Source organism: Phytophthora ramorum, assembly GCF_020800215.1.
Source record: "Phytophthora ramorum isolate Pr-102 chromosome Unknown Phyram_PR-102_s0001, whole genome shotgun sequence".
NCBI classification, from domain to species: Eukaryota; Oomycota; class Peronosporomycetes; order Peronosporales; family Peronosporaceae; genus Phytophthora; species Phytophthora ramorum.
Genome location: NW_027150647.1, coordinates 4355589 through 4371603, shown reverse-complemented (window position 1 = coordinate 4371603; position 16015 = coordinate 4355589). Strand labels below are relative to the sequence as shown.

The following is a 16015-nucleotide window of genomic DNA, read 5'->3' as shown; positions in this document are numbered from 1 at the left end:
GAAGCGTCGAGAGACGAGAGAGATCGCTGGCGACTCCTCAAGATTTGAAAAACAAAGCAGATTCATATCGATAGATGCAATTACGACCTCGAGGATTGCACAGTCGACCCTATTTTGCTGGTGCGCCAAGTTCTACCGTCGTCGGAGGTCGAATCCCTTGCTTTTCAAGCACGGATCTCCAGGCAGCAGTGGGCTTGGCGACACTGGCATTCCACTTGTGCAGTATCGCGCCTTGAGTTGGAGTTGTTGCTGCCGAGCGACCTGATGGCGTCGGCTTCGCGGCGTGGAAAGCTGCGCTCCATTCTCCAGCCGAACCATAGGCTTGCACGAGTTGCTGCAGCAAAGAAACCCACCGCCGTTAGACGACTGGAGTCCAGCATCATCAGAGATTGCTACAATGTCGAGGTCTTACCTCTTCGTTCTGCAGCAGAGAGGCAACGAAAATGGCGTCGTTGAAACGTTTACGCGCCAGGAGAGCCGAGCCAAGCTGTTTGAGTGACGCCTCCATGCCGCCGCGATGCAGAGCAATACACGCGCGTTGAAACAGCGACGATCCCTGTCAGTTTTGGCAGTGGCGCATTGTTAGCGACTCCAAATTCTCAACATCGACAGACTGTGAGCTTACCGTGAGGTTGAGCGAGTCGCGTTCCTGCTCGATGAGCTCAGCGAGGAGTTTTGACAACTGCTCCAGTTGTGCGTGCTTGATGCACATGTTGACCTTCAGCGACAACGAGAGGCCGGGTAGAAGTCGCAAGGCCTCTTCAGCATACCCAAACGCCTCAAACACAGCGCCCAGCCACTGCGTAGCAGCTGGGCAAAGCAGTTGAGCTAGTTCGGCAGCTTGGTTGATAGAACCGGCAGTCACGAGCATTGCACACTGGAGAACTCGATTGGACAGATCGAGGATGTGGACAGCGTGCAATGGTCCTCCTAGCACGAGCTTCTGATCTCGCTCGCCCAGAATGGTACTTGCTCCAGCAGGGAAAATCTGAGGCACACAGGCAGTTGAGTTGCGTGGAGGATAAATAATATGGAGAAAATCTCACTTACCTGTGGTCTTGGGAACTGGTTCAGATCGTCATCACTGAGTTGAGTTGCGCATGAGGCTTCGTTCAGTACCCAGCGAGAAGCTAGCGCTAGCGTAAAGCACCGCGTGCGAGAAATCACGCTGCACTTTACTTCGTCTTCGGTGGTGAAGAAGAGCGTGTGGTGCACCCAGTGCAGGGAAAGCGCTGGGGACGGTGTTGGGATTTCGTGCAGACACTCCATGGTTGGAATATCTCCTACCGCCTGGCTGGTTTGGGCGCCCGTGGTGGCAATATTGAAGCGGATGATCTTGATACTCGTTGGATAAACGAGCGCACACATGGTGTGGGTGGTAGTGTCCCATTCGAGGGCTAGCGGGCAGTCGACAGCAAACCCTCCACCGAGTTTGCGTAGTGATGTTTCACCATCACTTGCGCCCACCACGTGACTCCACTCGTAGAACTCGAGGAACGTTTTCGTGAGATCACTAGCAGGATCAGTTGACTCAAAACTGGCTGCTGTTGGCGAGGCTGACGGGGATTGCGACGGCGAGATCATGGTGAGTCGTAAGTCGGCCATCTTAGGAGATGAGATCGCACTAAGACCGAGCATGAATGACTGCGCGCGTTGGATTCGACTCAAGGATGCCGGGCTGTCGCGCGATCTTTTAACAATCGCGCCGCCTCCAACAAATGGTGCTGGATCGGAACTATCTACATCGGAAACGTATTTGACAACACCGAGCAGGGGGCCCGAGAAAACATGGAGCACATGATCGTCGCCACCTGAGAAACTGGTCTCGAGAAACTCGACCTCTGCATCGTCCCCTGAAAGTTTGTAAATTGACAAAGTCAACGCTCTGGCAGCCGCGCGCTGTTGACGAGCGTCAGGCTCGTCACTCGCGTTGGCAGCCGATGCTCTGCTCCCTCCAAAGAAAAATCTTGAACGCTTGTTTTGCACAATCGCCGACGAGGTGCTCGACCGAGTGAGCTTACCAGTCAGCTCCTTGTTTGGCTTCATGAATTCAACATCGATTGTCAATACTCACGCAGTTCACTTTGTTGTTTAGGTGAACGAAAGTTCACGAACTCACCGCGAGAACTGCGAATAGCGGCTGGGATGGATGCCACGCGAAGGCAAATGCGTGTGCTGCAAATATCGTCTGCAGATGGACAGCATTTGGTGGAACAGGTTTCAAGCCTACCTGCAAGATCTACTCGTATCGACAAAAAGTAGGTCACGTTAGTCGAAGTATTGGTTGGCGATCAAACTAGGAGCGTACCTCAAGATGTCCACTAATCGGCAAGAGCGCTGCCAGAAACCCATCCTGCCAGGGACAATAAAGTAACTGAGGAACTCGTGAACGCTCGATTGTGGCGGACGCCTGAGCTTCGGCACCGTTCTGCACAACGTGATGCTGTGGTTTCTCTTGTGGATTCTCCCCAAGAACTCGCACTCCAATGACCATCGAGGAAGGGAATCCTATAGCAGGAGTGTTTGTTTGTCCTCGAGGGATGAAGACGGGCGTTGGAGAAGCTAAGAAGTTTGAACGGAGGACGAGCAAGCCGTAGTTGGTGAGGCAGCACAGCTCGCCCGGGTTCCGAACGCTGCTTGTGAGGGACACCATCTTCAATCTCTTGGGTGGCATCTTTACGATACAAACCATCAACACAGAAGTCAAAATCAGTGAAACTACTAGTCCCTTCAACGGAATGGTACATACCGGAGAGACGAACGCTCGAAGATCTCTGGACTCCTGGGTACTGCTAATTGCAAACTCTGTGAAGATGGTCGGCACGTTGTCCTTCCCGCTATAGCGGCCTTTGACCATGATTTCCGAGACTACCAACTGTACACCACACGTCAATTAGTGCGTTAAATGACAACGAAGCTAAACGCGAAAAAGTGTGGACGTACCGTGGAGTTTAAAGGCGACGTCGAAAGAGCTGTGAAACACCCTTTTTGAGCTCCAGGTAGCACTATGACACTTTGGAGCTTGCTGCTTGGGAGAAGCCCTGTGAGCGTAGCGCTACGCAATGCCATGAGTTAGTCTTGAGTTATGCTGCTAAGAGCAAGCTAGTGGTTTTGCGTACGGCTTGTTGCTGTCTAGCAGCGGCGCCACATCAAAGAAGAAAATGGTACCGTCGCGGCTGGCCGCTGTCATGACGTCATGCTGCGAGTGGAATCTCAGCTCATGCACTCCGTTCACATAGTCAAATTGGCGGAAGACATCTCTAAGCTCAACTTCTGACGTCTTCACACAGTCACAACTAGCAGTAGAAGAGTTAAGAGAAACCCGCCAAGTCACAACATGCCCATCCAGCGTTGCACAGGCGAGATGGTGTAGCTGGGTGCTGAGGCGGGTTTCCGCGCCCGGTAGAGCCCCACTTCCGCTTCTCTTCATCAGGATCGGCGGCGTCGTAAGTAGAACGAGCTGCTGAACATCTGCGAGTATAATACCAAGAACAACGCGTAAGCTACTGTGGTCTCAACAACCAAACTTGCAGGACGGACCTCGCTGTGATCCACTATCGAGCGTGCCAACAGTTTTCGACTGCCACGGACTCCAGATTCGGATCTTTCCGTCTTGGCACCCAATTGCTAACAGTCCAGAAGGAAGAATAGCAACACTACTCGGCAGACCGCGATGCAAATCCTCCGGGTCGAGGTGGTGCACCTACAGCACACAAAACAATCAGTAGGAGGTCACGCAAGACAATTCTTCACACACTCCACCAACCGCTCCATTCTGGTCCAGGTCACATATCACGATATGCGAGCGTGCAACAATGATCAACCACTCATCGAAACATGTTCGCGGAGCTGGCAGTTGCGTCGTGCACGCGATGGCTTCATGGTCGTAGAACAGCATCTGCAGCGTCGTGCGTCGTCGTGGCTTGATAAGCGACGCACCCGTAGGTGACAATAGACCCTGCACCGCTCTGGCCGACGGAGAAGCCGTCGCTCGACTCAGCAGCCCCTTGGGTGCGGCAGCGGGGCTGAAAACCGCAGAACCAGCAGCTCCTTCTGTAGCTCCGTCCACTGCATCTTCACTCGCCTCCGAGCCATGCAACTCGTCGTCGTCCAGTACCTGGGACTCGCCCAAGTCGAACTCTGTTACGACCTCGCTTGTCTCGTAGTCCCACACGACTCCGCAGCCTTTGGGCTCAATGGCCGCCACCCACGGCTTCAAGGGGTGGAATGCGACGTCCACAAAGGCGCTGGGCTTCTTGTCGCTCACTCCGAGAGAACTCAGCTGCGCCAGGAGCTCCACGCAGCCCACGCCTCGCTGTAGGTCATCCACACAGCCTCGTGGCAGATTCACACGCCGCGATTCTGCCCTGTTATCGCTCGTAGGAAGCGGCATATTCACGTCGATCCGATTGATACATTGAGAGGGGGGGGGGGGGGTACGCGTCGTTTCAAGATCACTTATGTACGACACACTACTATTACGTACGTAAACACCACGTAAACCCATGGGGTACAGATTGCGGTTACGCTGCGACAAGAAAGGTGGCACAACTTGTGCAAGACACCAGGACAGCTCGTCCTGCGCGTATTAGACAGTTATGAGCGGCTCGGAAGACCAGTCCGCGGCAGACACTGCCTGCAGTGTGGAGGCAACGCATATTATGCACCTGATGGACCCCGAAAGTCCGTCGTCGCCCAGGGAGATCGCGGAATTCCTGCACGAAATGCCACACTCCGACCCGAGAATGGTATGAATTCTGTTGTGCTGTTGAGTTGTTAGACTTTTAGTGCCTAACATTTGTGGTCAATTGTTGCAGGTCGGACAAGTTTTAGGCGAACCTGATGCCAAGTCGCTGAGCGTGCTTCATGAATACGCCAACGGCTTCGTCTTCCAGGACGTCGCGTTCGACGTCGCTCTACGCGTGTACCTCAGTCGGTTCGAGCTGCCCAGTGAAGCTCAGAAGATCGACCGGATCCTACAGGCGTTTGCCGAGGCCTACTACGCGGCCAACCCGGACAGCCTCGAGTGTCCGTCCGAGGACGCCGTGTACACATTGGCATTTTCGGTGCTGCTGCTGAATACAGACGCTCATAACCCGAGGCTGGCGAAGAAGTTCAAGATGTCTCGAGCCGACTTTATCCGCAACTATCATCGTCTGGGAGGGGAGGCAGGCTCGGCAAGACCAGAGGTGCCGGACATGTACCTGGGACAGTGCTACGACCTGTTCGTCGCGGACGCCATCAAGCGGATCGAACGGAAACCGTCGGAGTTGCTGCCAGATGAAGTGGAGCTCGAGTTTCCGGACGTGGCTTTGGGACTGGAGATTGAGACGTCGTTCGACGGCCACGCTGCGGTGGTCAAGAGGTACGCCAACGACCGCCATTCATACAGCAGTCGCCGACGAAGGCAGTCCAGCGCTGCGTCTGGTACCAGCAGCTTCTTGACGTCTGGCAGCTTCTTGACGTCTGGCAGCTTCCTGGCAACTGGCAGTAGCATTCTCAAGAACATTGTAACGACAATCAACCCCGAGCCGGAAGTGTCGATCGCGGGCTGGGTGATCGTGGCAGTGGGCGACGATAGCACCCGCCAGGTCGGCTACGCGCTGACACGCTACCTGTTGAAGACGGCACCTCGCCCCGTACTCATCCGATTTTGCGAGCCCGGCGTGTACTTTGAGTCCCTAGTATAAACCGTCCCCTTCAATCCCTTGTTACTTTAGAAGTTGCAGTGTCTTTCCGTTCTGGTGCGGCAACAATTTCTGAACCAGCTGTTTAAATGCAGGATGTGAGTGATCCTCTGCCGCATTCGGTTGCCGAGTGTGAACATGGCAAGCAACCACCCTCATGTTGTCTCCATCGTTCCATCTCCAGCGCGCAGGCCATCCGAAACACAACGTGCAGCTTTGCTTTGCCCAGCCTCCGAAGCCAATGTGCCTGCCAGCTAAATGCGAGGGGATCAGATTCCATTTCCCCACATGCGTCATGATCCACCGAAGCCGCGCCTTCTACAAAAAGACAAACGCGTGTAACGTGCGGTTCTTTTTTCGCGTCGTCCACACAAACCGTTGCGCTAACGACTGCCGCCCAACGGCTGCCGTTCACAAGAAACGAAAGCTGCGAGCGGTGCAACGTACAACGGAATAGAGACGACAAGCCGCGTAGAGAGGACAAAACCTCCGACTGAAGCAAATCCTGCTGCGATGTGTTCTGCAAAAAAGTCGTTGTCACAGGAAAAAAAGATCGCGTCCGCTCGAAGATTGGGCTTTCCGTAGTTTGGGCATTTATTTTTACCACTATAAGGTTGCTACAGCCCGTAAAACGTGTAAAACCACCTCAAAGAACTGTTTAAACAAAAACAATTTTTATATAGTCAGGAAACTTAGAAACCTAACCCATACTAAAATCATGTCAACACAGTAGTGGATAATTACTGTTCCGTAAATATCGTTTATACGTCTTAAAAACGTATAAACTGTATTAATGTCTGGTGCGTTTTTAAATTAAAGACTTTAATCAGTCAGTCGCTCTATGTTGGGCGTTCTGCATTTCCTTGTTTTAGGTTACATTGAAGTTGCCTGACTACTGGTGCACCCAGCAGCCGCGCAACGCCCACCTCTCAATCTCGTGTTACTGCCGTATGCTGGCGCGCCTCCTAGTCGTCATTCTCAGAAGCGCTCTCACTACGCAATTGGCAATATGGGCGCAGTACTCGTGTGCTTTGGCGACCATGAGCCAGGTTCGTTCGTCGCACTTGTTCCTTCGTGGTGTGTATTGACACTGACGCATTTGCCTTTGCAGACTTTAGCGAGATAACGCAGCGCAGAGATCGCTCGCCCAGCGAGGACTCGCTGCTCGACCGACTGCAGAAGAACTGGAGCTGCGGACGCCTCGAGGACGAAGACGACGACCCCGTCAAGTACGTGGCTTGGCCTGAAATCAAAAAGTACCCAGAGCTCTAACCATTGCCCTGTGATCACAGCTGGGACTCGTTCCTGCTGCAATCCAACCGGTCCACGGCGTCCTCTGGTAGCCGCATGCTCTCAGCCTTCTACAGCCGCGTGCTGGAGGAGAACGACGACTGCGCCTTCTACTTCAACAGCAGAGGCAAGCGCATCAAAGGCCCGTATCTGGACCGAGTGGAGCTGCTGGACGACTACTTCCTGCCTTCAGGGCGCAGGCGAAGCCTCTCGACGCTCTCGACACCCATCGACTCGCTCGACATCTACAGCTCGAGCGAGGACTGCTTCTCCACCTCTTCCACCATGATGAGCGATGTGGACTACTGGGCCTCGTCAGACCCCTCGTTCGCGTCGGAAGACCGACGCTACCTGCCTCCCCGACCAGCTTTAGGCCGCTGTTCGAGCTTGGGCTCGCCGGTTCACACAGGCCTCAAGATCCATCGAGTGATGACGAGTCCGTACCCGCAGGAAGACGCGTGCACTTTCCGTTCCGAGCCGTCGTGGAGTTCACCCCGTTCCAAGCTGTGCAGTCGTCAGTTTCCGTCACCCAAGCCGTATGTGCCGTCTGCTATGGGACTGGCAGCTTTGACAGCGAGCTGAAGAATTTTAACAACTCTAGTGACGTGTCTGCTTCGTGTAACCTCCCCCCCCTATAAGCATGCTAGCAATCCCTTTTCGAGTCCAACACGCAGCGATCAGTTTATTTTATTGGGGCTCTCTAATACACTGGAAGCACGACCTCCACTCCCCACTCATACACTTCAAGCACTCTGTTCGCTCGAGGAGCTTCTTCGCACCCGCTGCAACTACTTCAATCCATCTCTTCCTTAATCCACGTGCTGATGCCGCGCTTGGGGTTGCTGTAATAGAACTTGCCAGGCACGCTACGCGACTCGCGCTTTACCCAGCCAGGAGGAAGCTTCTCTTGGCTCTCGGGGTTATCGAGCTGCTGCTTGGCACGCTTGACCATCTCCTCCGGGTGGAAGTGGCAGATCTCCTTGAACATGAGCTCCTTGAGGTCCGACTCGTCTAGGTCGTCTAGGTCGAAGCTCTGGAACTTCTCCACGGGCACACTCTCGCGCTCCTCGTCGTAATACATAGCTAGGTACGGATGCCGCAGCGCCTCCTCCACCGTGATTCGCTTCTCCACATCGAACACCAACATCTTCCAGAGCAAGTCCAGCCCCTCAGGGTTCGCGTTCGGGAACATGGTGCTCGTGTCGATGCCAGCCACAGCCTGCGTACGGCTCAGAAGCTGGCGGCCCTTGAGCTTGTTGGCCAGCGGGTTCTCCTTGAACGAATGCTCCTCCGGCACACCCAGCACGTTCATGATGAGCTGGAGTTGATGGACGTACGTCTCACCGGGGAACAGAGGCTTACGGCCCAGCATCTCGGCAAAAATGCATCCTGCTGCCCAGAGGTCCACGCCATCGCCGTAAGCACTACCCAGCAAAAGCTCCGGAGCTCGGTACCAGCGCGTGACCACATACTCCGTCATACCCACGTCCTCGGCTTCCTTTGAACGTGCTAGTCCTAGATCACAAATCTTGAGTTGGCAATCGGAATTGATGAGCAGGTTGCTGGGCTTCAGATCGCGGTGCAACACGCCAGCTTGATGCATGTGGTGCAGACCGCTAAGCATTTGGTACAGGAAATAACGAATGTGGTCGTCGCGCAGCACTTCCTTCGAGTAAATAATTCGGTGGAGATCCATCTCCATGAGGTCCACGGTCATGTACACGTCGCGGAAGTCCGTGTACGATGGCGGCGGAATCAAATCAAGCAGACTCAGCACATTTTCATGAGCCATGTGACGAATCAATCGGCACTCACGCAGGATCTGCTTGAGCTGGTGTGGATGCCAGATGCAGTCAATCACCTTCTTAATAGCTACGTTCCCACCGGTTCGCAAGTTCGTAGCAGCAATCACAATACCGTAAGCACCACGTCCACAGACCTTGATAAGCTGGTAATGCCGCGGAATCGTGAACGGGGCGCCGCAAACCATGAATGTGTGCATATCAGCGTTCTCCTTGCAAACAATGGCATCTGTAGCTGCAGGCAACCCAGCACTATTTCCTTCTCCTGATGGAAAGCGCTTGTGAACCGTTTCATCTTCATTGCCCTTGCTGTGTTCACCGCTAACAATTGCACCAGCCGACTGCGTACGAGCAGTGTCCTCAGGCGAGAGCTTCACGTTAGCCCAGCCATGACGACGCGCATGTTCACTTCCGCCCATCGGGAACTCGTCAAGAGTCATTCCCTTCTTGAGCGCCGGAGTTGCAGCACCCAGCAATGCCTGCGACTGAGCAGCAGGAGTTGCATCCCACTGCAGCATGTGAGAGGACGGCGGATTCTTCCGGTCAATAACGACGCTCTGACTCTTCTTAAGTCGCGGCTGCACTCCATCTCCGTCCTCAGCATGATTTGACCGCCGACAAGTGATACCCAACTGCACCTTACCGCAATACTCGCCCTTGGCATTGCTAATAGAATACCATTTGCTGTCAGCAGCCATAGCAGCCTCTTCCCGCGTTTTCGTGCGTGCATTGCCGTCAGCAGCCATCAGATACTTGGCGACGTTCAACATAGTGAATCCCAACTGGGACTCCACTCCATTCTTGGAGTGGTCTTTTACATCCACTACAAGCGAGCAAGTGCCGATAACATCGCCGAACGGGAGGTCAATTACACGATTCCAAACAGGGTGCGTCGGCAAGTACGATTCATCTTCCGCGTTGCGTGGCGTTCCCGTACTAAACGGGTCCGGCTTTGGTGTTGACCCATTGGATGTAGAGGTATTCCCGACACCCACAGCAGACGACGCTGCAGACGCGGCAGAGCTCGCTACTGAGGTCATGAAGCTAAACTTCCGCGATAGAGATGGCATCGAAATGCCGCCCATAAGCGTCGAGGAGCCCGTCGAAATAGTCGAAGAGGAAGTTGACGTAGATCCATTCACACCTGACTTGGGCTTTGGCTGCTCACGATACTGGAGATGCACTGTAATGCTCGGCTCCTTGACCGTTTTCTTTACCGAAGTACCAGCTTTCAGTCCATGGCCCTGCATAACGCGTACAAGCAGAACGCCTTCGAGGCCATGCTCAGCATCAACCTCGTTGTATTCTTGAGGAAGCTTGAGCGTGGTGGCTGCACCCGGGACCTTAAACACCGCACTCGCTGCAACAACGTCGCCGTTAATTTCAAAGCGTGCAAGGCGCCCATCCGAATAGAACGTGAACTTGTGCACCCAATTCTGAATGAACTTGCGAGCGTCACGACGGTTCTCCAGCTCTTCCTTGCCAGAAGCAACAGCAATAGCACCATCCACCGACATGCCACCGATCTTGAAGTTAGTCCAAAGCGTATGGCGCGCAAAGCCATGCATGAAAGTTACCACACCAGCATGACCACGGAACGAACCGTGAAATGGTACCGATGGTGGGTAGTTTGAGCAAAAAATGACGTCCTTGTCGAGCAGACGGAAGAAGCGCGTGAACACTTGCTCGGATGGCGGAGGAAGAGTTACAGCCATGTCACCTTCCGTACGCCAGTTGCCACTGTGAGCCGTGTACAACACTACCAGCATCGCGTAGAATTCCTCCATGTCCAGCGGGGCGACGGGCAGCGTAGGAAGCGCCACAATAGCCTCGAGTCCAAGACGCATCCAAATAAACTTCTCTACAGCCGTGGGGGCTGTAACCTGCAGCGTCTTCTTGTCTTCCGTAATGAAGGTGAACCCATTAGGTCGGCTGGAAGAGTCTTTAACACCCGCCAACACGTATAAATGACTTACACCGCTGGACGCAGGGCTACTCGAATTGCGCCGGATCATGGTAGCTGCGGGGCTGCCAGGAACAGGCTTGCTGGGATCGCTTGGCGGCTCAATATGGTGAGGTACGAGAGGCTCATCTCGAGACGCTAGATATGTCTCTTTCGAAGCGAATCTTCGCAGGAATTTACCCTCCAAAACGTAGTAGTGTCGCTCCAACCTCCGCAGCCATTCACTCCTCCTGGTTAGGACGCCTTCCCACTTGACCGCTTCATGATATAATGTTGCAGATTGCGGTCGAAAGTTAGTATCACGCTCGTCTACCCCTGACGGCGAGCTTTCGACCCCATGGTCCTTGTCAAGATCTAATGAAGGCCTATCGTCATTCTGATGCGCTGTCACTGTGTTTGGATGCACCGGCATCGTATTCGCGACTTCCGCGTTCTCGTGTACGTTAGCGGTTACTTGCGACGCATTCAAATCATCATCCGCATGCAGTTCAACAGCATGAACACTGCTTGTAGTCGACGAGGGCTCCGTGAGTAGGTTTGCACCACCTACTGCCGTAGTAGACGAAATCCTCTCGCCCAGAGTATTAAGCCGCGGGTCCTGCGCCTCCGACAATCGCTTCGCGGACGAATTATACAGATTCCGCTCCTTCCCATGCAGTGCCAACTTGGCGTCCTCCAAAATCTCCGACGCGCGCTCCGAGATCTGTCCTTGCTGGCGCCACATATTGATCACTCCTTCTCGACTGCCCAGCACCACCGCCGAAGACATGGAGCTGTCATGACTGCGTCGACGGTAGGAGAAATCATTGCCGTTGCCCATGAGCGCAGACATATCCAGCCCGTTGATCATATCCCTCGTAAAATGCGACAGCGCGCTCTCGCTATTGCGCACTTGGTCGTAAGGAGCTTCACCCCCGGGGGTAGCGAGACTATGAGCCCCGTCAAAAGCGGGGGTGGCCGCCATGTCCGCAACTGGTGGCGACGGCCGCATCCTAAGCGAGGCTCTGGTCCACGCCGCGCTCTCGGACTGCGTGCGCAGACGCTCCTTCCTCTTGAGTCTCTTCATCTGTTGCGTGGGTAGGACCGAGTCCACGTCGCTGGCATTGCTGCCGGTGCGCGGCTCTCCGTCCGCGGGGCTCGTGCTCGTGGAGGACGTCAAGCTGGCCGGCTCCTCGTAGGGCAGCGCGTCCTGGAAGCTGTCGAACTCGTCCTCGGCCGGTGATGCGTCGCTGACCTCCATGGCGACTTGCATCTGTGTCTTAAGCCTTTTAGTTGATGCCGCTGCGGGTCCCTCGTAGACACGTAAAGGCGAAGAGTAGCAGGTGGCTTGGGACGCGAGTAGAGGCTGATTACGACGGCTCTGCCGCTCGGATTTCCGCGGGAAAGAGCTGGCTCGAGTCCCCACTCGATGCTACGTCGAGTGCTGGTGCGTGTGGAGCGCGTAGTCACCTGCGAGGCGAGATGCAGCGAGGGGATTCACGCGCCGTCGCTCCGTCGAGGCTAATGCGGTTTTGTCAGGATAGCTTTGGTACGGCGCTTTCTTGCCAAAACAGGGTGCAAAGTGAACTCAGGTGGTCGGTCGTGTTGTTGTGAACACTTGGGAAATGTATGCAACTACGTGTCAAGCATGGTCTGATAGCTGGCTGGGCCAGCCTGATGGATGGGGACGTCACTGCGTCACATCGTTAAATGGGTCGCCCTATTGACATCGCCTGAGCTGGAGCTGCCATGGAGGCTCAGGACAAGATAGGCGGGAAGATCTTCTGCTGCACCATCTCTTCCAGTACGCCACGCACTTCCTTCGTCTCGAGCTACGACCACATGAGTCAAAGCGAGTTCAACTTTGAGTGGCACCACATTTACAGCTACGACAATATTGACACGTACCGTCGGGTACTCGTATCGGAAGCCCGTGGACTCGATCTTGGAGCCGTTCGCATAGAGATGGTTGTGCTGCAGCAGCTCCTTGTCGATGTAGGGCGTCAGCGGCGTGTTGGTAATGCCATGTTCCTGAATACCAGCCCGACGCGTAGCGACGAACAGAGGCAGGCATCATGGAGTTAGTGAACCGGAAGCGCAGCGACTTGGTGTATGGGCAGGACGTACCGAGCACAGATCGGCCCAGGGCTGCATGTGCTTCTCGTTGGCATCGTCCACGACGTCAGCGAGTCGCACGCGCGCCAGGTTGGACACCAACTTGCCGATGAAGCCTGACTTGATGTGGAAAATCTCCTCCAGAACCGCGTTGATCTTCGCTTGGTCTGTTCGTCGCAGTACGATTACACAAGGCTGTAGCAGGCAACTTTACGCGAAATACGTACTCGTGTCATTCTTGTCCACCAAGTTGTACACCTCGCCATCCTTTCCGGCAGCCGTGAGGTGCCACAACGCTTGACATACGTCGAACACGTGCACCTGCAAGCCAAAATGTAAGCAAGAGCTCCGCTTTAGATAATCTGAGCCTCCCCCAAAGTCAGAAAGCAACCTGACGCCGTACCGTGTTGACACGCATCTCCGCGTCCCACAGCAGCTTCATCTTCTCCTCCAGCTTCACGTATCTGGTAGGTGCGGCATCATAACTAAGTGAACCAGGTCGCAACGCACCCAATCTACGAACTTGTCACGACGTACGAGGCCGCGCAGACGATTCTAGGCATGAGCCCCATCGAGTCCGCCGACCCATACACCTACCATACAATCAGCACGGCACATTCACTCACGTCAAAACGACCTGCACACCACCAGGAGGCACCTCTGCGTCATCTTACCGTAGCCGGGCGGAGGAACACGACCTTGAGATCGGGCAGGCGACGGATTTCTTCCTCCGCCTCGAGCTTGTACTTGGCCTGTAGCGTCCACGGCAGCAGTTCCGCCCCCTCTGCGGCCGGCTTCTTGCCCTGCGACTTGTACACGAACGCCGTGGACACTTCAATGTACCGCTTCACACGCACCTCCTGCGCCTTCTTGGCTGCCATCACACCAGCAAAATACCCAATCAGTTGTTGCACACCAATTGCCACCAATTGCCACCAATTGCAGCGCTGGCCTCACCGCATTTCACCGACAGGTCGCGGCACTTGGAGGCGTAAACGGTCTCCGAGAGACCGCACTTGGTCTCGCCCGCCAGGTTGAACACGAAGTCGTAGGGGCCGAATTCCGGGTTGAATGCGCGGTCCACGTGTGCGTCACGGGTCAGATCCGCCTGTACAAAGGTCACGCGCTCGTCCGCGAAGGCCTGCGAGTGCGGGGCGCTGCAGTACAGTCACAACTAAGGAATCGAGGACAAAACTGCGGAATACAGAGGCCCTGCGCACCTGAAGTAGGAGATGGCGGGCATCGTCTTGTCGGCTACACGCACGGCCGACACAAGGTCGCGGTCGACCAGGTACTTGACGAAGTTGCGGCCGATCATGCCGGCGCCACCCAGCACGAGCACGCGCGGCTTCGCTGTCATCTTTGCAGCTCACGTGCTGAAATGAGCAAGAAAAACTTGTGTCCAAAACACTATTTATGTTTTAAACATACATATATGTGACCCACCTAGCTAATAATTAACGTCCGTTTTAGTCCCCTATTCTTCGACACATCCTCAGGTGCATCCATCCCACAATACGCGTACGTGGCTGCTACATTGCGATCGCCGCTGCACCTTCCGCTCCCTCCGCTCCTTGTTCTCTTCCTTTGACCATGCGGAGCTTCCTGGCGCTGCTGAGCTTCGCGCTCACCATCGCGACGCTTTTGTACATGGGGCAGGAGCCCGACCCGCCGGCGCGCGTGGCTGAGCTCATCTCGGGGCTGCCCTCCAAGGACGGCTCCCGCTGCGACGTGGCCAACTTGGACACGCTGCGTCACGCCGCCATTGTCTACACGTGGGTGAACGGCACTGAGAGCTGCTACAACAAGCGCCGCGAGCGCGCGGGGCTGCCGCGCGGCGGCTCGTCCAGAGACAAGGAGATGGGAGAGCTCAAGTACTCGATGCGCTCGCTGCTCAAGTTCGCGCCGTGGCTCGAGGGCCCCATCTACATCGTCACACCAGGGCAGATCCCGGACTGGCTGGACCTGTCGAACCCGCGTGTGCGGGTCGTGGACCAGGACGACCTGCTGCCCAAGGGCAAGGCCACGCTACCCACGTTCGACACGAACGTGATCGAGCAGTACCTGCACAAGATCCCGGGGCTCACGGACGTCTTCATCCACATGAACGACGACTATTTATTCATCAAGCCCGTGACGCCCGACCGCTTCTTCACGTGCGACGGCGGCCTGCAGCTGCTCACGGAGATCAACCACATCCGCCACGTGCCCAGCCAAAAGTCCAACGCGTGGCTCGCAAGTGTGCGCAACACGGTCATGCTCACGGACAGGACGTACGGCGGCGAGCACGTGTACAACTTCCTCAAGCACGCGCCCTTCGTCTACAGCCGCCTGGCCTTCGAAGAGATCCACCACAAGTTCGGCAAGGAGCTGGACGCCATGCTGCCGCACCAGATGCGCCACCCGGACGACCTCAACATGCCGCTGCTGCACCACATTTACATGCAGGAGGAGGGGACCAAGGTGCTGGGGATCCCTGTGGAGCTCAACCCGATCAGCGAGTGTGACGACTGGCTGCTCGTGCGTGTCAAGGACAACGAGCAGGAATCGCTCAGTGCGCAGTTCAAGTTGGCGCTAGAGAACAAGGGACCCGAGATCCTGCTGGCGCTGAACGACGAGTACACGCGTCCCGAGACGGCTGAGCTGGTTGGCCGCTTCTACTCTCAGCTGCTCCCAGAGCCTGCGTTTTTCGAGCTGCCCGAGGGCCAACACGTGAGCGTGGTGAGCAACTGGCACGGTGCAGACTGCGCCTATGACCCGAACGTGATCCCGCTGCCGGAGCCTGACTTCATTTCGCTGCGAGCAATGGAGGAAGGGGCCGACTGGGCGCCGACACCGACATTGACTCGGTTCCGCTCGCCCAACGAGCGCGCGTTCGCCGAGATGACACCGTCGTTCGCGTGGAACTTGGCGCTGAACATTGGCTATGGTTTCGGTCTGGCCACAGCGGCCGTGATCTCTGTCTACATCTTCCGGTTTTCAAGCAAGGGAACCCCTGGGCTGCACGCCACCAAGCAAACCTAAGCGACCGGGTGAAATTGTCTGTAGCTAGAACCCTGTTGTGCTCACGCTCGCTTGAGCAGCTTGCAGTTGAGATCTACGAGTAAATGAATTCATGTTGGATCGCTTACCATAGACTCGTTGCCAAGATGATGGCTACACGATAAGACAGACAAACA

At 55.4% G+C, this 16015-nt stretch overlaps 6 protein-coding genes across 6 annotated transcripts; 3 read left to right on the top strand and 3 right to left on the bottom strand.

Moving 5' to 3' along the window:
* Positions 1 to 109: 109 nt before the first annotated feature.
* KRP23_1097 (uncharacterized protein) lies at positions 110 to 4393 on the bottom strand (the record flags this gene model as incomplete). Its single annotated transcript, XM_067881282.1, has 11 exons — positions 110 to 334; positions 413 to 556; positions 626 to 988; positions 1051 to 2040; positions 2120 to 2239; positions 2309 to 2674; positions 2750 to 2875; positions 2944 to 3055; positions 3120 to 3471; positions 3541 to 3703; positions 3767 to 4393. The coding sequence occupies 11 exons, from the start codon at positions 4391 to 4393 to the stop codon at positions 110 to 112; spliced, it is 3588 nt and encodes a 1195-aa protein (XP_067751665.1).
* A 205-nt stretch (positions 4394 to 4598) lies between these two features.
* On the top strand, positions 4599 to 5690 carry KRP23_1096 (Ankyrin repeat, PH and SEC7 domain containing protein secG; the record flags this gene model as incomplete). Its single annotated transcript, XM_067881270.1, has 2 exons — positions 4599 to 4748; positions 4818 to 5690. The coding sequence occupies 2 exons, from the start codon at positions 4599 to 4601 to the stop codon at positions 5688 to 5690; spliced, it is 1023 nt and encodes a 340-aa protein (XP_067751664.1).
* A 1006-nt stretch (positions 5691 to 6696) lies between these two features.
* Positions 6697 to 7559, top strand: KRP23_1095 (uncharacterized protein; the record flags this gene model as incomplete). The annotated part of the gene is made up of 3 exons (XM_067881259.1): positions 6697 to 6736; positions 6799 to 6916; positions 6980 to 7559. The coding sequence occupies 3 exons, from the start codon at positions 6697 to 6699 to the stop codon at positions 7557 to 7559; spliced, it is 738 nt and encodes a 245-aa protein (XP_067751663.1).
* Positions 7560 to 7770: 211 nt separating this feature from the next.
* KRP23_1094 (Extracellular signal-regulated kinase 1) lies at positions 7771 to 11982 on the bottom strand (the record flags this gene model as incomplete). The annotated part of the gene is made up of 1 exon (XM_067881248.1): positions 7771 to 11982. One exon carries the CDS (start codon positions 11980 to 11982, stop codon positions 7771 to 7773), a length of 4212 nt encoding a protein of 1403 aa, XP_067751662.1.
* Positions 11983 to 12478: 496 nt separating this feature from the next.
* Positions 12479 to 14196, bottom strand: KRP23_1093 (uncharacterized protein; the record flags this gene model as incomplete). The annotated part of the gene is made up of 9 exons (XM_067881237.1): positions 12479 to 12553; positions 12630 to 12752; positions 12849 to 13003; positions 13064 to 13157; positions 13240 to 13300; positions 13374 to 13429; positions 13511 to 13710; positions 13794 to 13993; positions 14057 to 14196. 9 exons carry the CDS (start codon positions 14194 to 14196, stop codon positions 12479 to 12481), a joined length of 1104 nt encoding a protein of 367 aa, XP_067751661.1.
* Positions 14197 to 14429: 233 nt separating this feature from the next.
* On the top strand, positions 14430 to 15860 carry KRP23_1092 (Exopolysaccharide phosphotransferase; the record flags this gene model as incomplete). Its single annotated transcript, XM_067881226.1, has 1 exon — positions 14430 to 15860. The coding sequence occupies one exon, from the start codon at positions 14430 to 14432 to the stop codon at positions 15858 to 15860; it is 1431 nt and encodes a 476-aa protein (XP_067751660.1).
* Between the last annotated feature and the right edge of the window lie 155 nt (positions 15861 to 16015).